The sequence below is a fragment of the Perognathus longimembris genome, chromosome 28 (assembly GCF_023159225.1).
Source record: "Perognathus longimembris pacificus isolate PPM17 chromosome 28, ASM2315922v1, whole genome shotgun sequence".
In the NCBI taxonomy this organism is placed as follows: domain Eukaryota; kingdom Metazoa; phylum Chordata; class Mammalia; order Rodentia; family Heteromyidae; genus Perognathus; species Perognathus longimembris.
In genome coordinates, this window is record NC_063188.1 from 87,599,349 (window position 1) to 87,617,324 (window position 17,976).

Genomic DNA, 17,976 nt, shown 5'->3' on the forward strand with positions numbered 1-17,976 from the left:
CTGGATCCATTTGCCAGCAAGGGAAGAAAGCCATGGCTTGTGAGAAAGAGGTAAGACAGGAGAGGAAAAGGGGTAGAGTAAGGTCCTACATTTTCTTTGTCTCTCATGTCTGCAGCTATCTTTGGCCTAAGTGGGCCCACCTATTCCCAGAGCCTATCTTCTAGTTTTTCAGCAATTGCAGAGCTACTCTTCCCAGAATACCTCCCCTCGTTCAAAAGACCCTATTCGTCTACCAGTCTTCATACTTGGACCTAACCTGGCAGGTGGCTCTAATACAATAGTTCTGACACTGTCAAGACACCATTAAGCACATCATGCCTACTCATTAGCAATCAAAAGCCTCACTCATCAATCTGGAGGATCAGCAATTTTTCAATATGAGACTAATTGTATACCTGAGCCTAGAGGCTGCTTTCCCTTGGCCAGTGTAGTCCATGTTCTCTAAGTAACTGGATATGTTTTGTTGAATTTGCGGTAGGAATGACATTGAGATGTATGACCCTATGACAACAGTAACAGCCTCCCCTGGGATTGTAAGAGATGCAGATTCTCAGGCCTCACCCCATACCTGCTAAATAAAACACACTGGGGTCATTCCCAGCAGCTGGTGTCTTCACAATCCCTCCAGGGGTGGGAGTCACTCCACCAGACAACCAGGTTGCCCTTTTCTGATAGATGAACATCTATTACCATTCTAGTCCACAGCATAGGCCAGTGTCAACTGTGAATCCTGTTCTCCTGTCTCTTAACTCACCAAGCAGCTTCTTGACTTCCTTTTGAAAATCAAAACTGTGCTGTTAAATATGCAAATGATAGCTTTTGTCAGGTAAGGAAAACTTATTACTTTATGGGACTCACTGTTCTACCAATTCCCTGGCCTACATCATTTCATGCCACAGAATGCAGGATATCATACACTTGCAGCCAAATGACCATAGGATTCATGGCTACAACTTTTAAAATACTCTGTCAAATGCAAAATGAAAATTATCCATGAGTGTAAGGACTTTGAAATTTAAAGCTTATCCAACTTGAGGAATTAAAACAACCATTTTCTAGAAGCAACAAATGCCAGAGCATCTCTGACAATGTCAAAATTTAGTTTCCAGACAAAAAATAAATAAGTAATCCTAACAAAGTATTGACTCTACTACAATCCTGTGCAATATTATAATCTCAACATTCTAGATAAGACAATGGATTTAGGGGAGGCTAAAGAATCTCTCTCAAATTCTATGGGTAATATGCAGGAGGACCTTCCCTCCAAGTCCAGACAAATGGGCCTGTACTCAAGAGGACAACGGCAATGGGAGTTTGGGGAGAGATGTACTAAAATGTCTGATCAAACCTTGCTGTTTAAACAAGGGCTTTAAGTCAGCCAAGTTAACTATCAGGGAACAAAAGGTTTTGCAAAGTGTACTACAAGACTGGACTCCACATAGTTTTCCTTATACTTTATACCATTTTCAATTTCTAAGACAATAAAGGTATAAGGCCACTTTCTTTTTTTTTTAGTTTTGAAATACGAAAATTTATTATTGTGTTTTTATCATTAAAATTTAGGATCTTGGTCTTTCCTTCTTGCCTTTCTATAGAGCCAAAAGAGACACATTGGCTACTTGAATGACCTTAAAGTGGACTCCTGGAATGTCACCCACCACATGACCTTTTCGGCCAAATCCAGCAACCAGAACTTCATTATTTTCTTCAATAAAATTCAAGCAACCATCATTGGGTACAAAGGCTGTGATTTTTCTTGCCATTCTTGATCAGCTACACCCTGACGCATTTTCCGATAGCAGAATTTGGCTGCTTGGCTTCAACTCCTACTTTTTCCAGCACAATTCCCTTTGCATGGGAAGCACCCCCAAATGGGTTGGCCTTCAGGGCTGTGCCCAAATGGGCTTTCTTGTATTGCTTATCATGCCACTTCTGGTCACGTCGGTGACTGCGGAACTTCCTGGCCATATGAAGACCGCAACACTTGCCAGGCCCTTCTTCAACAGGCTTCCCGGTGGACCTCTATCCTTAGCTGGATTCCCACACGCCTTCTCACTCCCGGGACCCCCCCAAGTCCCGCCTGCCACCCCACGGCCTGACCCTGCACCAAGGCCAGTTTCTTTTAACAGGTGATATCATGGAACCATAAAAGCAGGTGAAGAAAAAGGTGAAGAGAAGGTACAGGGCAAGTGAGGGCAAGTGAAAGGGATACATAGTACTCTGATATTTCCTCATAACATTAGTCTCTATTAAGTAGATCTACCTTTATCACAGGAAGGCAAAAGCACCATGGTTTAATCAACTTTAGCTAACATTTGCAAGGGTTCATGACAATATTTGCTCCATAATTTCTGGGGAAAATGTAGATGAGTATGTCTTTACTTCATCCTACACACAAATCAATCAAAAAGAATCAAAGAACTTAATGTAAGAACCAAAACTTTGAAAATACTAGAGAAAATATAGGGGAAGACTTCAAGATAGGGCATAGGCTGGGTGCCAGTGGCTCATGCCTGTAATCCTAGCTACTTGGGAAGCTGAGCTCTGAGGATCCCAGTTCAAAGCCAGCCCAGGCAGGAAAGTCTGTGAGACTATTATCTCCAATTAATAACCAAAGAAAAGCCAGAAGTAGAGCTGTGGCTCAAGTGGTAGAGCACTAGCCTTGAGCAACAAATCTCAGGGGCAGTGCCCAGGTTCTGAGTTCAAGCCCCAGGACTGGTATGAACACACACACACACACACACACACACACACACACACACACACACACACACACAGAGTATGGCATGAGCAATAGCTTTTTGAATAGGACTCCATTAGCTAAGAGAAACAGAGTAAGAACTGACAAAAGGAATTGCATCAAATAGAAAAGTTTCTGCATTAGCAATAGAAAAATATGCCAGGCAGAATGACCATCATTAAGAATACAAATAACAAGTGCTGATGAGGATATGTAAGGAGGGAAACAATCTTATCCATTGCTCATCAGAATATAATAGTCCAGTCATTACAGAAATCAGTATGAAGGTTCCTCAACAAAATTAAGACTTATATATGATCCACCCATATCATTTCTGTGTACATACCCAAAAGAATCAAAGTTAGCTTACTATAGAAACACATGTTTACCCATGTAAACACATTTATCCATGCAATGGAATCAGCTGAAGTGCCCATCAATGGGTGAATGGATAAAGAAAAAAAATATATATATATATGCACATTACAGTTTTACTCAACCATGAAGAAGAATGAAATTATGTTGCTTTCTGGAAAATGGATATCACTGGAGGTCATCATGCTAAATGAAATAAGCCAGTCTCACAAAAACAGGCATTGTAGCCAGGTGCTGGTGACTCACACCTGTAATCATAGCTACACAGGAAGCTGAGATTAGAGGATCACTGTTCAAAGCCAGCCTTGGCAAGAAAGTCCAGGAGACTCTTATCTCCAATTAACCACCAGAATACCAGAAGTGGAGCTTGGCTCAAAGTGGTAGAGCACTAGCTGTGAGCAAAAAAGTCCCCAGGACCTGGGTTCAAACTTCATGACCAACAAAAAAAAAAGGCACGTATTTTCATCTCATTTATACAAGGTAGAGCAAAATAAAACAAGAGAACCATGGTAATGAAAGTAAAAGGAAGACTACTAAAAAGGTGGAAAGGGAAGAGAATAGGGGTCGAGGGGGTAAGAAAGTGTAATAGAGGTGAATATGATCAAATTATATTTATGCATGTATAGAGATTTCATAGTGAAACTTCTTATTATGTACACTACACTACACAATTTTTAAAAATGAAAAAAAGAAACCCCAAAGTATGAATGAATGCAGCTAAAGCTTTGCAGTGGTGTTGGCTCTTCCTGAGCAAATATCCATTGTCCTAGGGAGGACCTTGATCTACTTGCATTTGAGGACCTTTTTTAGCTTCCATGAATCCCAAGGCTTCTGGTTGCAGATCCTCATGCTGATGACTGGGAAAAGCCTGACATGACCATTCTGTTCCCTACCTCAAATTCAGCACAGCAGGTCTCAAATCTCTGTTCTCCCTGGTCATGTGAATGGTACTGTCTGTGTGATACTACTGGGCTTTGTGTTTCCTGTCTTAACCACGTAGTTCCTGATCTGATCTAAGCTTGCTGAAGTATTCATGTGTTAGGATTCCTTGGGGCCAAAGCAACTCTCTTACTGCCTGAGCGTGCCACAAAGCCTAGCCCCTAAGCCAGGAGATTCCTTCAAGACAGGACAGAGAGATTGATGCTTATAAGACTTGCTAAGCATTTGTCTGAGCATAAATTCCTTCATAGGGATGTGTGAGAGGGGAGTGGAAAAGGTATTCATCCAATGGATGCTCTGTAATTCGAAGAAAGACCCATCTGATTTGATTCATCTCACGAATCCAAACAGGAGCCTTATCTGCACACTTTTCCACCATGGCCACATGGGAATATCAGATAATCTGATGCCTCATCTATGAGATTCCAAGATCACTGAGACACTGTTTTCTTCATGTGTGGTATTGGCATTGTGAATCTTTATTTCTTTAGAGTAGCTATGATGGAATACTTCAGCAATACCTTTATTTCCTCCAAAGGGACTGATGCTATGCATACCTGTATTAACAAAACTATGTTCAAGGCTGTCAAGTGCATTCTACAAATTTATATGATTCACAAGGTTCTAGATCTTTCAAAATATCCCTGGGTTATTTTGGAGGTGTTACTGAGTATTGTTGATGAAATATTATAGCAAGTAGAAGAAAGTTCAAGGCAGCAACAACCTTTGAACAGTCCCTGGAGACTAAGTTAATTGCACTGTCTATGACCCTGCCCTGGTTTCTCTGTGTGTTTGCACATTAAAGATGTTTTTCACTTCATGAGTGTAAAAACAATGGAGTATGGGGAAAGAGAATTTTGAAACTGCAACAAGAAACACATTCCTCTTGACAGTCCACATGCTCTTGTGAGATGAAATGTTATACAGGGTTTATAACTGCTTGGGAAGGAAGGCATTTCTACCTCTCTCTAAACCTAAACTCTCTACTTGGCAAAGACAGATGGTCAGGCTAAATGTTTATCATTTGATTGAAGCCAGGGCTTAGATCATTGCTGTGCATTCTATAATAGTTTATTAAACTGTAAACATAATTTATGTACTCTTCTGTACATTGCATATTTTGTACAAAGTTTTAGGAACAAAGTTGAATAAAATTAAAGTTTAACTACATTTCTAGGCACATGGGTCAGAAGTACAGATGGGTGAAGAAAAGCTACACTCTGATACAGCCCATACAGATAGCAGAGCTTTGGGATTATGATGGAAACCATTAGGCTTTGTGAGAAAAATAAATTTGTTGTTCTGGAAAGGCTTTGAGTTTTTTGGTAGCTAAGTAGGGGAGGAGAGGGTGAGAGAGGGTGAGAGAGGGAGAGAGGGAGAGAGGGAGAGAGAGAGAGAGAGCGAGAGCGAGGGAGGGAGGGAGGGAGGGAGGGAGGGAGGGAGGGAGGGAGGGAGGGAGATTCTTCTACCCACGATAAACTTGGACAGGAGATCAGAAGCCTATGGGAAGCCCTGAAGACTTGATGAGGACTGAATTTTAGATTTAGTTTAATCTTGTTCCATCCTTGAGTGTGTATAGTTTGTTTAACTTGCATAATTATTTTTCCCAATTTTAAGAGGAGATAAAGGGATATAAAATTTAACATACAAAAATTGGACTTCCTCTAAAGAAATAGAATAGTCCAACCCAGAGATTAAAATAATGACCACAAAATGAAGTTTGTTAAGTTGGGGCTTTCTTTAAAGGGAGCAATGTCATCTACAATCTATAGGAACTAAGTGAGAACAAAAAGGGACAGGTCAACCAGGGAAAAAGCTTCCCCCAAATCTACATCAGCCATTTGATGTTTTGAGTTGTTTATGTTCCAATTAAGCCAGCACCTTGTTCAGTTAACCTCCATTTGACCTACAGAAGAAGCAAGTTGTTTTTCTGAAGCTAGTCATTAGTTGAACTGTAACTGATATTCCCTTGATGGCAGAACTTCATTTAAGTTGAAAAAAGAAAATCAATAAACAGATGACCTGAGGACTAACAAGCCAGGAGCTCTGACCCCATCTATCAGCTTCCCCCAAGACACAGAAGGCAGGCTGAGAATCTAGAGGCCAGGGAGGGAAACCTGAGCAGGAAGCAGGCCAAAAGATAGACCAGGACTCCAGATAACTATGTAGGATACCTGGGAGAATGCGATCCCAAACGCCACTCCAGCGATGATCCCCATGTTCGTCTCCATGAAACTAGTCACCAGATCATAACATCCCTAGAAACAGAGAAGAAAGGTCTCACATAAGAGTTCTCCTTAGACCAGGCTGGACTACATGCACAAGTAAAACCCTCACCTCTACTCCAATCTTAGCAAATATAGTTGCAACTCATCCTAGGAATTTATCAGCACTCCATCCAAACAAATAAACAAACATAACAAAATGATGAAACATACAAAAAATAAAGAGTTGTGAAATGGATACTTGCACATTTCCCCTAATATTATGACTAATATATGGCCAGTGTTGTTCTACCTACAAATCCCATTCCTTGGATGAGTTATTTTGAAAATCTAGACACAATGACATCAACAAATGTTGTCATCAATAGGATAAATTTAGTGAGAAATCTGAAAGCTCATTGAAGCAAATGATGTAGATATAGAGAAGGAGACATGAATAGATGAAGAGGCACTCCATATCCTTGGACAGGAAATACTGGCATCATAAACAGACATTAGTTTTTTGACAAGGAAGGACAAACTTGGATAAACAAAGAGAAATCATCTAGTTAGAAGGAAGTGTTTGAATACCTGCCAACTTGATGGAGCTTTTAGATTTTGCCTAAGGGAAACTATTAAAATTATTCTTAATAATAAAAATCTATATTCCACAGTCATCTTTTCCAAAAATTTACCATGTGACCCTGGACACATTACTTTCACTGTCTGAACTTCAATAACTTTACGCAGAAAATGAACTGAATTTCACCTTAACATATTATAAAATCTTTAAATGTCACAATTAAAGGCAACAATTATCTCCAGTGTTAATGGTAGTTTAGAACTGCTGAAGTGAAATTATCTTTCTCTAAAATGAATAATCTGTTGGAGTTCAACAGTATTGCTAAACAAGTTTTGTTGTTGTTATTCTAGATTACATTTTGCCCAGACAGGAAATGGCAATGTTTTTATAAGGCTAAGACAATAGCTGACTCTTTCTGTGTATCTCTGACTTTTAGGTCAAGTAGTAGGATTACAAATGTGTATCTATTATTGGTACATTACTGGCCAAATCAGCCCCAAGTCCTGAATTGATCTATTCATTATAAAAGTGTCGTTTTATTCAATTCTTTAATAAAAGGCTTTGACTTCAATATCTAAAATATTATTACATTTATTTAACAATAGAGTGGTTCTTCTTTATCTAAAAAGTTATACTAAGTTGTAATAACTTCTGAAGGACAACAATACCAATGCCCCAACAATACCAATGCCCTACTATGTCTTCCATTTGTAAAAATTCAAAACCTAACAATTTTACTCTTCTCAGAGCTTGTGAAAATTCTGCAAATGTCATATCTTCCTTGTTTCTGGTGGTACTGGAGTTGGGACTCCGGGCCTTGTGCTAGCTAGCAATTGCTTTACCACTTGAGTAACATTCCTCCACCAGTTCTTTTTTCGTTCTTAGTTATTTTTTTGAATAAGGCCTCAGATTTATGCCTTGGCCAGATATTTATGCTTCCTCTAGATCTAGGATGACAGATGGATATCAGTACATGTAGATTTTTACATGGAGAATTTTTTGCCGAGGATGACCTTGAACTGCAATCTTCCCAATCTCTGCTGTCTGAGTAGCTATGGTTATAGGCTTGAGATACCATGCACCATTAATGTTATCCCTTCTAAATGACATTTTATATCCATAAATCAAAAAAAGTGAATTAACTTAGCAGTGGTGCTGTATGACACACGGTTTTCAATGCAATTCACAAAAAATACTCCTTAGTTATCTAGTACAGATATGGAAGGCAGGGTAAGGAAGTACCTTCTTGCTCATGGGGATCTGTGAAATTCTGATTCTTTCTAGTAGAAACTTACTGACTTCATTTTTACTAGGAAACTGATACATTATATCACTTTTCAAAAGGTAATGGGAAAGTGAGGAGTTTAAGTTAGGAAGGAGTCAAAGAGGAAAGATAAGTGGCTATAGTAACATTTTCCCACATGGTAAGAGCCAACATAGTCTTTTGCCAGGGTGGCTGTCATTACTGTATCTTCTCCCCAAAGTGATGGCCAGGTCAGGGAATCAGTAAAATGTGAAGTCAGTTCAAAATATGAAACACATGCCTGATAAAACCACTCAGAGAGAAGCAATGCAGGTCATTTTCTAAGTTCTAAGTCTGCAAAATCATTTGGCATAGATTCCCCCCCCATGGATTAAATTCTATATTTAAGCCAAACATGTTGTCCTTAAGTATAATTTCTACTCATTTTGCAGCTTGGTTTTATTTTGCAGTGCTCAAAAGCTCCTAGGTCATGCAATACAAAACCGGAGCTGCCCCACCCCCATGATACCTGCTGGATCAGAAACTGCCATAGCTCTGAGTTTTTTTTAATATTCTTAAGAATAAATTTAAATCCATTTTAAAAGATTTCCAGATATTTGACATGTCTGCCTTGAGAAGTACTCTTCTATAAAATCTTGCCTGTGTTTTTTTTTATTATACATAAGAAATCGACTCAATGCAACATATTAGTAATAGGATTAATCAAAATAAAAAGATGAAATTGTGAAATTGTTTTCCATCTCTGTATTTGTTTTTGCTATTGTTAACCATATAGACTCAAAGCCTATTTTCCAAGTCTCAGAACAGCTATTCAGACTTAAAGAAGTGCTCTGGTACTATGACTACAGGCCACAGTTGTAGGGAACCTTAAAGCATGAGTGTACCTACCCACAATCATCTCTCACTTTCACAATAGGAAAGCCTGGTTTTCAGGCATGAAAAATATCTACAAAGCCTTCTAAGTGTCATAGGAAACACCTACAAACAGAATATTAATTTGCGTATCACCTTAGCATACCTAATCCAACACAGTCACCAATGAAAACATCTGTAAGTGGGAGAATTCAAGGACTTGGGGTAGAAGGCTAGTTCCAGACAGGTTCTGGGAAAAGAGTTCTCTTTAGGTGCCAACCACAATAATTTCTCCTGCTCTTACAAACTGGCAAGGAATTATTATGGAATAGGGGATCAGCTACTATTATTAGCCAGTAGAACCTGAAGACACTCCACTATCTGCTAGCAAAAGCAAAATAAAACCTAGTCCCAAACCAAACAACTATTGAGTACAACTATTCACATCTTCTCCCTCCTCTCTCTTGCTTCAGTGTAAGTTGTCAGGCTACTACATAAAAGGGAAAAATCATCATTCTGTGTAATTACAGGACAGGGTTCAAAACACTTTAAAGATCTACATAGGCAATCTGTTTGTTCTAAACTACAAGATTCTGTGTAACTAGAATGTTGTAGTAGTGAAGCTCTCCTGGGGAAGGAAGTCGGGGATACTGACATTAAGTACCTACTATTACTGCCTCTACTCCATCTACATCTCCTACCCTTTCTAGATGTGATATCTATAAAACACAAACAGGAGGAATAATTTGTCTCAGAGGTTCATGTGGGAATTAAATGAGAATGTCTAATAAAACTCAGCAGACAAATTTCAGTTTCTGTTACTTCTTTTCCAGTGAAGAAGGAGGCTGCAGAGTGTAAAGACAGTAACAGAACAGTCAGGTACATCTTCCAAGTACTGAAAATGCCCAGGAAAATATAAGCCAACATTGTAGTGAGGTCAGTTTGCAGGTTGTCAATGAAATGGTAAAAGTGGTATCTGTGTTTCCTTCTAGAAACAAATGTACACATTGTACATGTACTATAGGATACATTGCCCCCTACCAATTTTCCTTCTGATACTAACAAAAAATCTTCCCTACAAGCACCAGCTGCTATTTGCAAAGGTAAAGAAAATGTCATCATCAACGGGGTCATATTAACATTAGTTAACATTTAGAGTAACTTTAGTCTGTGTCAGGCCTTATGTAGCTCATTCATTTCTCATGTCAATGCTAAAAGGCTATTACTGTGACTACTACTATAACTAATAAAATGATGACTATTATTATCTCCATTTTACAGATGGACAAGATAACACTGAGAAAGGGTAAGTTATTTGACCAAGATCACACAATCAATGAGTGGTTGACTCAGAATTTAGACTAGAATCTGACTCCAGACTTTGTAGCTCTCGATTTCTAGATCCTCAAATTTCACAACAGAGGAGGAAGTTTAGACTAGAACCAGCACTTGATGGAGGCTGCTTTTATGAATGAGCCTCAGAGGCCAAATATTTCACTGTCAGAGATAATTTCTTGCCTTCCATTAGCGTGTTCACAACATGCCAGGTATGTTTGGCACTTCTGAAAACGGAAGCAAAGTATCTGGGTGTTCACTGGGGATAGTCATGAAAAATCCAGAAGTCATCTCATTAGCCATCAAGTGATGAGGGCAGCTTCTAAGTTGTGGTTCATAAGGAAATTACAGTAGGAATACATATTTTCTTAGCTAAGTTAGGAAGTTGTCAGAACTGAATCTTATAGAACTACATCAATTGCAGACTAGTAAGTACATGTGCTTCCAGAATGACAAACAAACAAAAAACCTGTTTTGCAGCATTCATGTTATAAGTAATCCCACTAGATGGATGAAACATACATAACACCTCACAACATTCTAATCTGGAAAGAATAGCTATCATCTCTATGAATTTTTCAGTAGATGGCCCAGATCACATGGAATTTTGAAGATATAATAAAACCAGAATTTTATCTTAATAAAAATTTCTCCATGGCTGAATAATCACAGATAGACTCAATAGTCCTCCTCCTCCTCCTCCTCCTCCTCCTCCTCCTCCTCCTCCTCCTCCTCCTCCTCCCCCTCCTCCTCCTCCTCCTCCCCCTCCTCCTCCTCCTCCTCCTCCTCCTCCTCCTCTTCCTCCTCCTCCTCCTCCTCCTCCTCCTCCTCCTCCTCCTCCTCCTCCCCCTCCTTCTCCTCCTCCATTTCATGGAATCATACTGTGTATGTGGAATTGCTCTAAATGTTTAAGAATGTCTTTACAAACAGCTGGATTATGTCTTCACTATATTGTTTGTAAGTGTGACACAGAATCGATTTTCCTTCTCTTTGATTCCCAAAACTTCATTTCTGTCATTTGCACTATGCACTAGCTTCCTAATGTCCTTTAACCATCTTTTTCCCTCCTGTTTCTTTGGGAGTCAGAATGTTGACAGTGAGTTGAATTGGAGTTGCTGATTTCTTTTCCTCTAACTGGGAACTCCCTAAAATAAAGGCCACCCTCCTAGCAGAAGCAGATGCTGTCTGTCAACTCTGCTCTCTTCTTCCTGCCAAAGACTGGCACCCAGCTGCGAATAATTTCATGTTTAGATGGTATATTAAGCAGAAGAAAGACACCCAGAAAGAAGAAAGCCAACATTCCCTGCCTGACACAGGCATCAGGGTTAACAGGAACCACTTGCCAAACCTTCCTTCCTGACTGTGCCTGGGAGATGCTCACTGCGGGAGAGCAATGCAAGGCTGATCTGAGGCACAGCTTCCTCTTTTAGAAGTGAGCAGCCTCAAGTGCCTCTCACCGGCAATCAAGGACCACAAAGGAAGACTCTTGACTCTCTCCTGGGCTACCCTTTCCAACCTATCAATTTCACAGAAACAACAAAGCCCTCCCAAACATTCACCACTGGTCCTATAAGGGCTGGGAAGAAGTCAGTACCTTCTGGTTAACTTTGGTGGCAGCCACAGTCAGGTTGTGTAGATCCTGGGGATTGCAATCAGTTTCATTCATGCAGCAGCTGGGGGGAATGCCATGCTCCAGGAAATAGGGGCTGGTGCTCCAGTTGGTGTAGTTCTGCACGCCACAGCAGCTCAGCTGTGAACAGGGAAAGAAAAGAATCAAAGTGTGCTACATCAAAGACATTATGGTCTCCTCACTCACACTGCCCTGCAACTTTGAAAAGAGAAACATGGGCCAACACTCCTAAGACAACATGAACAGCTTTTGAACTGAAGCTCCACTAACAATTACTCTCACTTTGGTGCCCATGCGAACTCAAGAGAAAGAAGTGCATTTATATCACAAATCTGTTGCCTTTCTTACCTTCTCCACATAGCAAAGCAGTGTTTCGATGACTTGGCTAAGCATCCCAACAGGCAGGCAGGCTGTTGCACTAGCATCTGTCAACTTAAGTGCCTCCAGGCAGGAAAGCACTCTTCTATTCCTCTCTTGCCTTCTACAAAGCACAGGCAGCACAGCCATTCATATAGGTCCTCAGTTTCTTCTCAGTACACTTCCCACCTCTGACATACTACACAGCCACTAGATGGAGCTTGCCCAAGCCTTCTGTTCACCAAATGCTACTGGTCCAATGGGCTGGCAGCCTACAAGTCTAACCTAGACCCAGCATGCAAGGCTCATTCACATCTCCTTCCCTGGAACTTACGCTGCGCTGCACATGGTCCACTGCCCGGCTCCTCTCATCATTGCCATTGTAGTTCTGCATGGCATCCGTGTAAGTCCTCAGGAAGGTGTCCTTGATCTATGTAAAACAAGGGGAGGGAGATATAGTTGAGGTTCCCTGCAGTCCAAACAGAGTCATACCAGCTTCAATTCCAGTATCATTGCCTCTTCCGAAAGTCTCTGGATAAATGGAAATTAGGGAAATTCACCAAAGGGTTTATTATCCCGAGAATTTAAAATAAATTGTTGGCCACATCCTCAATTCAGAAGTAGCTTGGCCTGTCAAAAGACTTGTTGATGTGGCTTCTAAGAGGGCTGTGAAGTCCTCAGCTTCTGAGAGGGCTATGATAGCCTCAGCCATGAATTTTCTACTTATTTTCTTTGAACTGACTCATGTCCATCTTCATTTCTATAACTGTCCTTATACAAAAGAAATAATAATGGAAAAGCCACTTTGGGGACAGGAAAAACTAGTATTTGTCCCCAGATAGATCACTATTCTACCATTCAGGAATGGGACAAAACAGTCACTAACCCATGTTTACTGAGGCCAAAATAAAAGAGGCTATAGAACAAGATGTTTTCTGCTTATAAAGGGCTAACAAAACCTTTTTTTTTCTTTGCCATGAACACATTTGACCCTGAAATTCTAAGCACTGTTCACAGCGGAAGGTGGGGTCTTAGGTATGTTGCCAGGCCACTTGGCTTATAGTAAATAATGAAATGCTTCCAGATTAAGAAGAGAGAAAATGGCAATAATTACCTAAAGGGAAGCTCAGGGATAAAATGATAGATTCCTTGATTATTTTAAAAGTTATATCCATGGCATATTTATAAGTAAACACTAGCTACATGGATCTTCTAAACCGAAGTGGCTGACATACCCAGCTACGTCACTTCATTTTACTGCACCTAAGATGTCCCTTGGAGCAGAAAGTTGTACACAGAATAGGCCCTGGGCCACTCTAAGGACTCAAATCGAGAAAATAAGCTTGGCCCTGCAGGTAAAGTGAGCTTCCTACTACATTCTTCTGTGTCAATGCTACCAAGCATGACCAATTGTCACTTTGTACGTTTGACTGCTTAGCCAAACTCAAGACCAGCAGCATTTGAGGTTAAAGTATGGCTTCCTTAGGAGGCTCAGATTAAAGAAGTTAGGAGGTAAGGAATTCCAAACCACAGGAAATAGAAGTTATTTAAAGAAAATGTCTACATGGAACAGTTACAGTAGCACCCAAAAGAAAAGAGGGCAAGGGCTCAGGTAGGAGTGAGGCAGGAGGCTCCTGGTACTCATGCATGAACTTGGGGTATCTATCTGGGCTGTCAAGGCTGTGCTGTCATTGGGTTTCACATGAGAATAAGAATGAGGGAGGCAAGTCTAACTCTAGACACGGAATTTATATGAGGGAGGTGAGTCTAACTCTAGATGGAGAATTCATATGAAATTGGTTCCAGAAATCCGCTTGGGAATCTGGGATATGGTATGTCTCCAGCAAAGGGAAAACTCAGGGCAATAAGGAAAAGAGCAGAAAATAAGAAGTTAAGATCCCAGGGGATGCAACTTAGCCAAGAACAAAAGCAGGGCCCAAGAAAAGATGATGTCAGAACCCCAATAACACTCTTCCTCACTGTGCTTTCAACCTGCATTTTCTATTTTCCCCTTTCCCACACATGCCTATCTACTTTTGGCTCTACTACTATGTACAGGGTTCAATAATAGTTGTATGAGATAGAGAGATAATTAGTCTGACTTGCCTTTATCAGCCTCAGAAAACTTGTTACACAGATACACACATGCCCTGTTGAAGTATAGCAGCTATTCTAAAGGAATGTTCCATCTATATTGAAAATCACTGTTTAAAATCAGAGTGGAGAACTATTTCATGCAGTAGCTATATAGAGAAATAGAGTGAAGATCAATAAGGAAGTTAAGAATTTGGTGACATTCCTGCATGTAGAATTCAATTGAAATTTCAGGCTATATGACATGACATTTGGAAATTGGAGACAATACTGGTTAAACTAACTAGCCTATCTGCATGCTTTATACACTCCAAGAATTTTCCAAAATTCCCCTCTCAAAGACTAGTTAACTGAGTTTCCCACCTTCCATATACTCACCTCATGACGAAACACAAACCCTGAAATGCCAGCTACAAGCTCAGCCAGGAACACCAGGGACAGGAACATGGCATACTAAAAATCAAATGGACAAGGACAAGGTCAGATGCTGGGATGAAGAAGAGGGATAAACTGTTTCCTGCCAGGTAGTATTGGACAAGGCCTTATACTCCCTTAAGAATGTTTAGGAAGAGTTCAAAATTACTCTGCTCTGGATTTGCTCATACGAGCCTCAACATATACATAAACATTTGGGGGTATACACGCCATGGAGATCTCTGTAGACGGTCTGTTTTCCCTTTTTTGTTTTTGTTGTTTTGTTGTTTTGTTTTGTCAGTTGTGGGTCTTGAGCTCAAGGCCTGGGCACTGTTCCTGAGCCTCTTTGTGCTCAAAGCTGATACTGTACTAATTGAGCCACAGCACCACTTCCAATTTTTGAGTGGTTAATTGGAGATAAGAGTCTCACAGGGACTTTTCTTCCTGGGCTGGCTTCGAACTGCAATCCTCAGATCGCAGCCTCCTGAGTAGCTAGGATTACAGGCGTGAGCCACCAGCACCTGTTTTTTGTTTTTTTGTTTTTGTTTTTTAAAGGAAGCTCAGCAGAGACTTGCATTATTCTGCCAGCTCAGTTCAACCTGGAGAAACTTGGAAGGGCCACTTGTAACTAAGGTGTCCACTATCTTTGCAGTAGAGAAAAATCTGCTCTGGAGATCATAGACCAAAGTTCTGCACTGTCTAGGAGTCTTACCTCATAATGGTCATTTAGTATCTGCAAGCCCAACTTCTACCAACTTTTTCATTTAAAAAGAATACTAATTCTTCATTAAAATAATATTAATTAATTTTGTGATGATAGGGATTGAACCCAGCACCTTGCACATACTAGATCCTGGGTGCTCTGCCACTGAGTAACCTCAGCCCTCCATATTCTATTTGTAACTGTTCCAATGGATGGCAAACCTTCCTTTTCCTTGGCCACAAGTTGGCCTACTTCCATCTCCCATTTGCTGCTGCTGGTTCTGCTTTCAATAGCTTGAAGAACTTACCTCTGTTGTATACACTGACCCTTCACACGTGAGCAGTCAGAGCTCCTTGTCTCTGCTGGGAAAACTCCTACTTTCCTTGCCATATCTCATATAAATATCTACAGAATGACTTCATTTGCAACTGTATGCTATATCATCTAGGTCCAAAGGAAGATGAACTTGCTCAATATGGTGACTGGTTAAGTATGGTGATTGCACCTGAACACAGGACTCTCAGTATTTCCCCATGGGGCTGCTTTCCTCTCTGGTCTGGATACTACATAGGATTTATAGCCTTTTAAAAGTGCAAATAGGGCATACTACAATAGACCCTGCATGCATCTAAAATCCTTAGCGTTTCTCATCTCATGTTGCCTGTACTTTCCGTGTATGTGTGTGGGTATGCATGTGTGTGCACGTGTACAAGTGTGCATGCGCACATGTGTATGAGAGACAGAGACCAGACATATGTGAGCATCTGAATTCATGGATATTACAAGGCACTTGTTTCCATTTTTATAACTTTGAAAAGCAGATAAAAGGAACGAAAATTGATTCCTTACCAACAAAGCATATGTCTTACAATCTGCTTCTTCTCATCTCAAAATGAAATACAATAGTTCTGAATGTTTCCAATGACCCTAAGTGACACTGTGGAATTTGGGTGGACTGCACATGGCCACACTATTTATCTGCAAAATGCTCATATGTCTTCTACAGTATACGGCTACATAGAAACATACATGGTTTTACCCATCTAGTAGCACATATACTAAAAGAAGGATATATTTAGGAGACGATTCTAGTGGCATGTGTGTGTGTGTGTGTGTGTGTGTGTGTGTGTGTGTATTTCTCTGAATAATGAACAAAAAAAAGTTTAACAAAACGAATAATGCCAGGAAGATGAAACATGTTTTGTTGAGACTGCAGCATAGGTCAAGGGGAGGAGGAGTAGACAAATAGAGAGCAGAAAACAGAGTCATTACATTCAATGTGCTTACATAAAAATGGAGCAATGTAACTTGAGGGTATGGATAGTGTTGGGAAAGGTAGAGAACAATGGAATAGGTACACTGATCAAAATGCATTGTACTCATAAACGGACTTGTTGAATTGAACCCCCTTGAACAATTACTTAAAGATGATGATGGTGGTGGTGGTGGAAACCAGAGGGCACTGGTGGATTATGTCTAAAATCCTAGCTATTTGGGAGGCTGGGATGAATGGATCAGGGTTCAAAACCAGCTGTGTAGAAAAAAAGTTCACAAGATTCCTTTTCACTGAAGAGCTGTACATAGTGGCATGCGCTTATTATCCTAGTCACTGTGAAACCTGTTGGATCGCGTGCAAGTTCATGCAAGGCAGAAGCCAGACTCTATCCCAAAATTATCAAGCAAAAATCAGGCTGTAGGCATGGGTCAGTGGTAAGAATACCTGTCTAGCAAGTACAAGGACCCTTGTTCAAATCTCAGTACCACTTAAACAAACAAACAAATAAAGGAAACACTGACTTAAAATATCAATTTCTAAATAAAATGCAAGGGCTGGAGACTCTGCATTCAATCCCTAGTGTTCCTCTCCCAGCCCCAAAATTCACAAACAAAACACAAGCCACTTAGATATTAAACATGTAGTTGTTATGGCCCATTTATACAACCTTCTTTCTCTCAACTTCATGCAAAATTTGAAGCTTTTAGACATATGAATTACTCTGAGGGAGAGTCTCATACTAGACTTGTGTGGGATGGTGACTGTCAGAAGGTCACCATTTCCATAGGACTGCCAACAGAGAGATTGACAGCCAAGTAATACCAGTTGGGAATGTGGTTCCTTTGGAGTGAATCATCCTCAAATTTATGAGGTGCCATCTGATGTAACTATATCCTAAGGCTGAACAAGGACAGGCAACATGGCCCCAATGGAATCTCTGTTTCCCCCTTTCACGAAATGATATGTCTGAGATTATTCATGTAATCTCATTACTCATGTAATCATTTGAGGGGAGGTCTTTGCTGGTTTTCATAAACAAAATCTTTCCATATTACTCCTCATTAAGAAACATCATAGTAAGTAAGAAACTAAGTAACTGGTCTACTAGAAAAAAAAAGCGAAGTCACAGTATCAGTCTTTCATCCTTTGTATCACTCCTTTGTTCTGTTAGAGTACAGGTCCCCAGCAATGGTCCAGGTAACAAATACTC

At 40.3% G+C, this 17,976-nt stretch overlaps 1 protein-coding gene and 1 pseudogene across 1 annotated transcript in view; both read right to left on the reverse strand.

The window, feature by feature from the left end:
* Positions 1-17,976, reverse strand: part of Tspan7 (tetraspanin 7) — a 117,221-nt gene that overhangs the window by 2,032 nt on the left and 97,213 nt on the right. Inside the window, exons 3-6 of the mRNA XM_048335780.1 lie at positions 14,752-14,826; positions 12,614-12,709; positions 11,887-12,042; positions 6,229-6,312 (exon numbers count right to left, since the gene is read on the reverse strand). Of these exons, the coding sequence (XP_048191737.1) occupies positions 6,229-6,312; positions 11,887-12,042; positions 12,614-12,709; positions 14,752-14,826 (411 nt within the window). The remainder of the gene's footprint in view (positions 1-6,228; positions 6,313-11,886; positions 12,043-12,613; positions 12,710-14,751; positions 14,827-17,976) is intronic.
* Positions 1,504-4,433, reverse strand: LOC125344043 (annotated as a pseudogene).